Genomic DNA, 10,482 nt, shown 5'->3' with positions numbered 1-10,482 from the left:
GTCCTGAGCGCACGAATCTTTCTACACGCGTGACGCGTCTTCTTCTTCTTCTTGCTTTATGGCGGATCGCAGACTTATAAGTGCATTACCGCCACCTATCTGTCAAATGGACCTCTATCTACAATCTCAATTAGGATTGTCAATGGTCCATTTGAGAGATACTGTCTCTCACTTCTTTAAACCAGGGTTTATGCATTAGTGCATTACTGCTGAAAGTGCTGTAGATGTAGAAACTTCCTCATTTTCTTTACATTTCTGTCTTTTTGTCTCTGCAGTACAAACAAGTGGAGCAGTACATGTCCTTCCACAAACTTCCAGCAGATTTCCGACAGAAAATCCACGATTACTATGAGCACCGTTACCAGGGTAAGATGTTTGATGAAGAAAGCATCCTAGAGGAGCTGAACGAGCCGCTCAGAGAGGTGAGTGTGTGTGTGTGTGTGTGTGTGTTTGGTTATCTGTGTGTTTGCAAAGGTCTGTCTATGTCTGTAAACATCTGTGGAAAAAATCTCCCAGAAGGCCCTGCAGTTTTCGCAGAGCTTTCCAAAACAATGAAACCACGCTGAAGCGGGAACGGCTTCCAAACTCATTTGTGTCACAGTAAACAGATAAGTCCCTTCTGAGAATGGCTTCCAGCTTTCACTGCATTTAATGCTGTTTTAAGAGAATATAAAGCTCCTAACAAACATTCAGCTACTTGAGTATAGATGTTTATGCTTTAATATGATTCATTATGGCTGAATTGCACCAAGAAATTTCCGGGTCAAATTTAACCTCATAATCAAATTATATATTACATTACAACAATTATATTCATTACAACAAATATTAGGCTGTAATATACCATAATAACAAGTTTTATTTTTTCCACGCAAATTGATGATGATGAGGATTATTATTATTATTATTACATCTTCAGATAAATGGTATTTTTTATATTAACATAAATTAATTTCCATACCAAAATGACTAGACTATACAATAATAATGTTCAATTTTTTTCATGCAAATTATTATTATTATCATTAAAATATTTATTATTATTATTAAAATTTCTGGTAAATTAATTTTTTTTCTTTTATAAGTATAATAACTCTGCTTATGTTTTGCTGTTTCATAGCATTTTATGATTCCTAAATAAATGCAATTAAAGAATATTTTCAGACTTTTGGCATAATTTGACACAATTACAGCTTGATCAAATGATATTTACCTATTTTATCTCTCATATTTTATCTCAAGCTCTATTTCTTAAATATGTCTTACTTGTATTTTTATTTAAGTTTAAAATTAAATTAAAGAAGTGTTATTTTACTGTTATTTATATACTATTACCATTTTTATTAATATTTAGAATTTTCTTTTATTTTTAATAGTTTCAGTTTTAATTTAATTTATTTTTATTTTTAAATTATTATTTCTAACAATTAAAATAATTATATTAATAATAATTAAATAATTAAATTAAATTTAAAAAAAGATTAAAAAATATTAGGCTATAACACTATAAAAGGTACTTTAATTCTCTGTTTGCAAATTATTATTATTATTATTATTATTATTATTAAATCATTACAACAAATATTAGGCTGTAATATTTATTCATGTATTATTATTATTATTATTATTGCATTTTCAGGTAAATTTATTTTTATTTTCAAATTACCATTATTATTATTATTATTATTATTATTATTATTATTATTATTAACATATTTTAAAATAACATTAAGTATTATTTTAGTAATTATATTAATATTATTTAAAATATGTAATGTTATTTAAAAATATCATTTATCCATCCATCAACTTTTCTTGACAGTTTTCATGTGATTCACCCTTATGTTTATGTAAATGCTGTGTATGTGAAATATGTGTTTATGCATTTCTCTCACCCTCTGGACTTCTTTCCATCTGCTTCAGGAAATTGTGAACTTCAACTGCCGTAAGCTGGTGGCCTCCATGCCCCTGTTCGCCAACGCCGAACCCAACTTTGTGACAGCCATGCTGACGAAGCTCCGTTTCGAGGTCTTCCAACCAGGCGATTACATCGTCCGTGAGGGAACCATCGGCAAGAAGATGTACTTCATCCAACACGGCGTGGTGAACGTGATTACCAAAGGAACGGTTGGCATGAAACTTTCCGACGGCTCCTACTTCGGAGGTACGATGCCACTCAAATTAACCTCATAAATAAGATGGGAATTAAACCATCACTTTACTTAATTAAACTGCTCAAATCCTTATTGAACCCCATAACATTTAAGCCAAATATGGTGTGACCCCTTCTATGTTAGTCCTTTTTACGTATTGTGATTATTTCGAAGGTAAATGAATTGAACTTTAAAGGCACATTCGTGTTCGCAATCAACATTTTTTGCTTTTACTTCATGCATCTCATCCAGCCTGAACTTGATCTAATTATTTAGATCTCATTGTGATTTAAAAATCTAAATTTAAGCACTCATTATTCTCTAGCCAGTGTTTCTGACATCATTTAATGGACCATTTGTATTTTCCAAACGTTTAAAGGTGAAGTGCATAATTTCTGCTGCATCAAACTGAATATAATTTTTTCCCCCAAACATTTCCCCATGTGCTAACCTGAAAGGATATACCTGTCCCTCATCTGTTGAAATGAACAGAGCAATGTTTTGAATGCACCTCAGTTTGCACTCTTCAGGAAGAGGTTTACTTACAGTCGTTTCTGAACATTAAAATTGCATGAGAGACAGTTTTTTAACATTAAAATGATATGCTTTTCAGTGTCATCAGCGAAGCTGCTCCATCTTAAGACCGAAGGCCTGTTCACAAGAGAACGATAACTATAACTTTAACTACTGTATATTCACAACAACAGACAGTAGCACTGTTTATTCTAAACGTGCATTTCAGTTATTTTCTGTGCATATAAATGCAGTCAAATGGATTTTGATTGGCTGATGATTTTTCTTTGTTTATCAGCTGGAAAAAAAATAGATCTGAAAGTGATTCTAACCATATCTTTCTTCTGTGCCGTTATCATATAATTATGGTGTGAACTTGCTATTCTCTTATATAATGGTTATAGTTATTGTTATAGTTATCATTCTTAAATTTATTTTAAAAAAAAATTACTAAAACTTTGACAAAAACTAATACAAATTGCTAAAACTTTGACAAAAATTTAAATGAAAACAGGAAATATAAAAATATAAACTAATTTAAAATATTGCTAAAATTATAATAGTATCTCAATGGTATTAAAATAACACATTGACCACACCTTTAATGTGAACAAGCCTTAACAGTGCATCCTAACCTCAACTGAAACAAGTTACGCTTGTTTATTTAAAAGCATTTTTGCTTTTAGTGTGGATAGATTAAGTATTGCTGAAACGTATCGTGTTGCTCCTTGTTGGGACACTGTTTTTGCTTCTTAAGTTGCAAAAGTTTCTGAATCCTCTGGAAAGCAGAAGTACAGCAGCAGCGTCGAATTAAATTGTGATGGTTATGAGCTGACGGAGAGATCCAGAGAGAGTGTGATGCTGAGGAGAGGAACACGATCCCTCTGCAGCCTTAAATCCGCATGAGTCAGCCGATCTCAGCTGCAGAGGGCAGGAGGCTCTCGGCGCGTGACCTTGGAAAGGTCAAAGACGAACTTATGTCTTGTGTGGCCTGAGATCAAGGAAGAAAAGAGAGAAGCTGCCTGATCGTGTGTGTAGAAGGATCAGTCTCAGTATTACCACAGGAAAACTGTACTGCTGTTTTTAATGAAGTTCTCAATCGAGGTTCAATTCATTATCAAATTTGTATCAAATGTTTCATGTAGAATTCGTTTGGCGAAATAAAAATAGACCACTTGTTATCTTACAGTAAGATTACAGAGATATCAAATGGATGTGAAATGTCACCTCAATCAAATAAAAGGGCAATTATATATATTTTTTAAAAATCACATTTTTGTATTTAGACATTATGTTCAGGACAATTAAGCACATTTTACCTCTAAATTTCCATTATCAATTTAATTGATAATGCAATTTTGCAATTGCAATTTTTAAAACATTTTTAAATGTAATGGTTTATACTTGCATAAATTCAACAAAATTCTACAAATACTAAGTCAATTCATTAATTAAAATGTTTATTTTTCGTAATATTTAATGACAGATTCAAAGTGATTAACCCATATGCTTTATGTAAATTATAGATCTATACAATATAAAATGCACCTAAAAATTAAATAGACATAATTATATTTTGAATAAAATAAAAACGTGATTTTTGTATTTTGACATTATTTTCAGGACAAGTAAGCACATTTCCCTCCAAATTCTCATTATCATATTGCAAAATAATTTTTTTAATTTCAATTTTAAGTTTTATTGTTTATATTACCATAAACCCAGTACAGCAAAGACTATATACTGTAATATTAAGTAAATGTATTAATTTAAAAAATACATGTATAATATATATATATATATACAGTATATATTATACATTAATTTTTTAATACATTTACTTAATAAATGTAAAAAGAGTAAAATAAATTGTAAAAATGACAAAAAAAATCATTAACAATTTTTTATGATTTTTTTTGTCTTTTTCTCCAGAAAAACATCAGACAAGCATAAGAATTTACATACAAAATTCTGTTAAAAAAAGATTTTTATTTTTATATTTTCTGTTTTGTCTTTAATTTTAGTTAAACTTTGAGGTATTTTGTTTGTGTGGTTTTGCCATTTTTAAATAGACTTTATTATTATTATTGGCTTTATTATTTATTAGATTTTTTTGTTTGTTTATTTAGTTATAATTATTTTAGTAAAACTACAATTAAAATAAAACAAAATGAGAAATCTTGGAACTAGCTGAAAAATAATAACTTACATTTTTACTGTATTACAGTTACGGTTTATTTTCAGTAACAGAATTTTTTTTTTAATGTTTTTGTTGACTATAATAAACCTAATTTGCTCTCCATTTATTGTCTAAGAGACTTTTCTTTATGGCTTGCAGTAGCATTTGTGTATATGTGAGTGCATTTTAAAGGTGTATAATCAGAAGAAAGAACAAATTAGATGCAAATGAGGTGCTGTGCTCATGTGGTCGTCCACACAAGAGTGTTTGTGTTGCACCGGTGCGTGAGTGCATGTGTGTGTTCACCTTTATGTCCGTGCCTGTGATTGTGGCTTTAATTTACTGCCTTTGGTTTGATGAATGACCCCGGCTCCGGATGAACGCTGCTGGATGACGAAGTTCCCTAAAATGCACCAAGGCTTCCAAGGTTGTGAATTGGATTTTCTGGATTGATTTGAGGAGCAGACAGGGAAATGGACCGAACACACAGAGGACCCTGATGGATGGGTCAGGACTTAATGCACAGAATGACGCACAGCATGTACGATGAATGATGTTTATTATCTTCGGAGGCTCTTATGGGTTATTTCTCTCCCACCCGGAGGAGCTAGATGTTAGTTGTGTTTCAATATCATATGGGGTAAATTTAATCTTAGAGAGCCTGTGAGTGTGTGATCCTCTAAATATAGACACAAAATAACCTTGAACACTCACCGTGAAACAAGGCCATATATAAATGTGTGTATGCATGTGTGACGTATATATACTTCCAGTCAAGTTTGGAATAATGAAGATTTTTTATGTTTTTAAAAGAAGTCTCTTCTGCTCACTAAGGCTGCATTTATTTGATCAAAAATGCAGTAAAAACAGTAATATTGTGAAATATTATTACAATTTAAAATAACTGCTTTCTATTGTAATATTTTTAAAAATGTAATTTATTCCTGTGATCAAAGCTGAATTTTCAGCATCATTACTCCAGTCTTCAGTGTCACATGATCCTTCAGAAATCATTCTAATGCTGATTTTAAATTATTTTTTATCATTTTAAAATATATTCAAATAGAAAACAGTTATTTTAAATTTCAATATTTCACAATGTTACAGTTTTTTTTTTTTTTTTTTGGCAGCCTTGGTATGGAAGCTTTTTCCGATGTTTTTCTCAGAATTGCAAATTTATATCTTGCAATTTTGACTTTATAACTCAATTGTGAGTTTATATCTTGCAATTATGAGAAACAAAGTCTGTGATTTGCGAGACTTTTTTTTTCTCTTCTGTGGAACACTTGTTTTCTTTTTGTTCATACAATGAAATTCAATGGGGTCCAATGACGTTTGGACCCCAAATGTTCTTCAAAATATATTTTTGTGTTCCACAGAAGAAAGTTAAACAGGTTTGCAATGACAAAAAGGTGAGTGAATTATAACAGAATATCCATATAAAATAGGATACGGGAAAGTATTTTAATGCTGAAATAATTACACCCTTCATTTTTAAGACATGAAATCTCAATAAAGCAAGAAATTCATCATTTTGTAATAATCATTCAAATCACATACTTGATAAAGGTTTTTAATTACTTTACGCATGCAGAAATTCATTCCCTGTTCTATGGAGGACTCTTCAGGGTTTTAGTTTTCGAGCAATTTAAAAACACTTGGCATCTAGAAAAGGTCACAAAGTTCCTTTCCCCAAATGAATGGCAATATCAAGATGTTTTTTAATTATTCTGGTGTGTTTTTCCCTCTCTGTCAGAGATCTGTCTGCTGACGCGAGGCCGTCGGACGGCGAGTGTGCGAGCGGAGACCTACTGTCGCCTGTATTCGCTCTCCGTGGACAATTTTAATGAGGTTTTGGAGGAGTATCCCATGATGAGGAGGGCCTTTGAGACCGTGGCCATTGACCGACTGGACCGCTTGGGTAAGCGAAACCTGAAACACCTTCTCGAAGAACAAAAATGTGAACATTTTAATGCCTTAAAGGATTATTCAGGGTTCAATACAACTTAAGCTTTATGGACGGCATCTGTGTTGATTACCACAGGACATAATATTGACTTGTCGATAATGTTGAGCTCGTAAAAAACAACAGAAAACCTGTTAACAGTAATGCACTTGTCTCTTTGACTTCTAATGTAATTGTTCTGGTGGGTTTAAAAGCAAAAATGTGGATTTGATCTGATGTGTTACTTAGCCATGTACAGTATAAACAATTAGCACAGTCCTTTAACAGGGTAACTGATAGATATTCAAGAAGTAAATAGCCAGTAAAAGATTCAGTCTTTTTTGCTCAAATCTATTATAGTTTTAATAAAGATCCTGTGGATTCTGCATAAGAACAGGAAAATTGCTCACAGCAGGCGATTTGAAATCCGAATGTGTTTTAAATTCACTGCAGTAAATGGGTTGTTGAAAGCAGCGAGTTTATTACGAAGGCGTTTTTTTAATGGCTGTGATGAATGAATGCTTTAACAAGGATAAATTTATGAACAACTTCTCATAAAGTGTTTTAGCATGCCAAATACACATGCTGAGATGGTATGCCTCGAAATTGATGTTTAAAGAACTGCTGTTAAAAATATGATAGTATATAGAAAAAAATAGATTAACACATTAAATGATGTCATTAACAGACCAGTCGGTTGTTGGATGACTAGTCAACCATCCTGGTCCATACCTATTGTTAATTCAGTTGTAAAATCGCATAAATCATCAATTTAAATTTGGACTACTGAATATTCCTTTTGTTCATAGAGCAAGTTGTATCAAGTCTGTATTTTTCCTCTAGACTTTTATTGGAAAAAAAATGCAGATTTTGTCAAGTAGTAGTTCACTAAAAGGTGCTATAGGGAGTTTTCTGTTACTTTTTCCGTGTCTATAAGGTGTATCCATTTGAAATGATTTTGTTTTTACATTGTGATTCAGTATGTTTTCTAAACATTTTTTACTTGCACAAAATATTGATAATACTTGAACAAAATAATAATAATAATAATTAGTATTATTGTTGTTTATGATAATCATTTTATTATTATTTTTATTAAGGCAAATTCCATATACAACATAATTATGTGAAATTTACATAATAGGGCATGAAACTATGATTTTGTTCATTTTTAGCATCAACATGAAATAAACAAATTATTTAATCAATTATTTCATTATAAATTAAAGCACAATTATAAAATAATCAACTGAAACATTAATGTATTTATTTGATCATATTTCTTACAATAAATTTGTTAGCATGTTTGTAGGATTAAGCTTGACAAAGTGGAAAAAAAGGGATTATTTACTTGTCTTGCCTTTTTGTTTTTTTGAATTCTTAAAATTTGGGATAATTCTGTACTTTTTATGTTAATGGAATGCAAAAGTGTACCGTACCCTTGAAAAATGCCAATTGTTTTAATCTCTCATTGCAGGAAAAAAGAATTCTATCCTAATGAACAAAGTGCAGCACGACTTAAACTCCGGCATCTTAAACAACCACGAGAACGAGATGATCCAAGAGATCGTGAAGTACGACCGCGAGATGGTGAAGCTGATTGACCTGCAGCGCCCGCGCTCCATGTCCATGACGCCCTCCATCCCTGGCGGGTTCTTTGCTCCGCCTGGCCAGCCTCAGGGCGGCAGCTCTGCCATCGCTTCTCTACAGCAGGCGGTGGCGATGAGCTTCTGTCCCCAATTCGGTCCGATGGTGGGTCCCAGCACCATGCAGTCACCTCGGATGGTCCGACGGTTCCAGGTAGTGCAAAACCTTGCTAGCCCGGTGACTGTTTCTCCACAGCAGTCTCAGTCGGCGCTTGCCGCGCTCGCTGGTGTCACTATAGCTAGTCCGCTTGGCGCTCCACCCGTCGCACCCAGTCCACCACCGTCGACCCGCGTCTCCTCGACATCGATCGGCCCACCTCAAGCACCCCATCCTGCCATCCCGGGGCCTTCCGGGGTCCGGAGCGCAGTGACTCAGAGAATGGCGCTCCCCCACCAAGCGTCCGCGGTTGGGAATTATCCGTCCATGCCACCCCCTACAGGCACTCCGCCCCGCCCGCCGTAGTGGGACCAGACTCGGTTATACGCAAGAAAGATTCCATAGTCAGCCTTCCCGAGACGGACTTCACAGCCAGATCCCGGCTATCGTCCAACCTCTGACGAGAACTCTGAGACTCTTTGCGATACTTTTTGTGAGTCACAGTTCGTTCTTTTTGCTCGAGTCCCACGCTTGAAGGGTGGCTTTTCATAGGAACCAAAGGGAGGGCGTTCAGACAGACTTAAGGTGTGGTCACATTTACCGAAATTTTGCGGGCGAAAGTCATTCCAATAGGAATTCTCGCAGTCACGAGTTTCACGTTGGCAAATATCGCTAATGTGACCTCACCTTTACCGCTAATAGATTTAACATCTCCGCTACGAATAGATTCACGAGGTCGGATGCCTCGCTAGTGCTGCCCCTGTACAGCTTCTGATACCTCTTAATATATTTGTCTTTATTGTCCCAAGTGAAATGGAGAAATCCTGTTGTGTGTTACGTGGTTTTTTCCGTAGAGTTCATACAATGCAATCGGGCGACTAGAAAATCAGGGACTTGCAAGAGATGACAATGATGAGATTTGACGCTTTGCAAAAGTGTTTTGGAACATCTCCATTCTTTCTGTATAAGCTCTACTTGTAGCAATCTAATTACCTGTGTTTCATTTTGTTGTAAAATATAGATAAAAAAGTATTATGGACCGCTGGTCGATCTTATATTTTAATGTAAATAAGGAGGTAAAAAAGGGAAAAAAAAGTTCTAATAGAAAACACACAAATTGTATTTACTCGAAAACCAAAGTTGAGCTTGAACACAAGTTTTGGTTGTGTCTGTGTCAACTGAGAAAAACAAGTCAAACGAAATCCTCTATTTAACTGCCTTGATTCTGAGTTTAGAAGCCATATACATGGTCTGTGTGTGCGTGCGTGTGAATTTGTGCACATATGCTTATTACTCGTTTAATTTATAAAACTGTTTTAACGAACGGGAGTGTAATGCTTGCATTTTTACGCCGTTTCGTCAGGCGTGTCGATAAAGGCAATACTTCACTGCACCGGGGTTGCACTGAGAGTTGAGACTTGAATGCAATGGGTCGTTTAAATTAGCAGGCAAACCAAAATAATCATGCTGTTTTTTGTGATCCATGTTGATCTGCACATGCAATATAATTCTGCAATATTCTCGCCCTGCCTTTTATACGAAAGCTTCATATCGCAGCATAAGCAATTTAATCAGCGTTATTCAGAGAATGTTCAAAACTTCGTCTTTTAAGGCACCGGATAAGGTTGCACAGCTTTCGCAATATGTTATGAAATTTGTCCTCATTTTCTAAAGTTACCTGTAATTTTTGTCACTTTATGTTTGGTGGTCTATGGCAGTTATGCGTTTCAGTGATGGAAACAAGTTTTGTAATGTGTTATGGCTCTCTGTGTTGATTTTTTCAATTACTACAGTCGCAATAAATTGTAGTAAAAGTAACAATAAAAGTCACAATTTTGAAAAGGTCAGAAAGGTTGGCTGTTCCCGTGTAGACCTTAAAAATTGTCATATTTACGTATAAATTAATAATATAAAATAAAAAAAAACTGAGCATTATCTATATAATTTAA

The 10,482-nt window shown here is 34.0% G+C and overlaps 1 protein-coding gene across 1 annotated transcript in view; it reads left to right on the top strand.

The window, feature by feature from the left end:
• LOC107754601 (potassium/sodium hyperpolarization-activated cyclic nucleotide-gated channel 2-like) overlaps nt 1-8,899 on the top strand; it is a 54,616-nt gene extending 45,717 nt beyond the window's left edge. Inside the window, exons 5-8 of the mRNA XM_016571112.1 lie at nt 276-422; nt 1,924-2,164; nt 6,602-6,766; nt 8,268-8,899. Coding sequence (XP_016426598.1) covers nt 276-422; nt 1,924-2,164; nt 6,602-6,766; nt 8,268-8,899 — 1,185 coding nt within the window. The remainder of the gene's footprint in view (nt 1-275; nt 423-1,923; nt 2,165-6,601; nt 6,767-8,267) is intronic.
• Nucleotides 8,900-10,482: the final 1,583 nt, after the last annotated feature.

Source organism: Sinocyclocheilus rhinocerous, unplaced genomic scaffold, assembly GCF_001515625.1.
Source record: "Sinocyclocheilus rhinocerous isolate Xijiao unplaced genomic scaffold, SAMN03320098_v1.1 scaffold472, whole genome shotgun sequence".
Classification (NCBI taxonomy): Eukaryota; Metazoa; Chordata; class Actinopteri; order Cypriniformes; family Cyprinidae; genus Sinocyclocheilus; species Sinocyclocheilus rhinocerous.
Note: the sequence above shows the minus strand (reverse complement) of the source record. Positions and strands in the feature narration are given on the sequence as shown.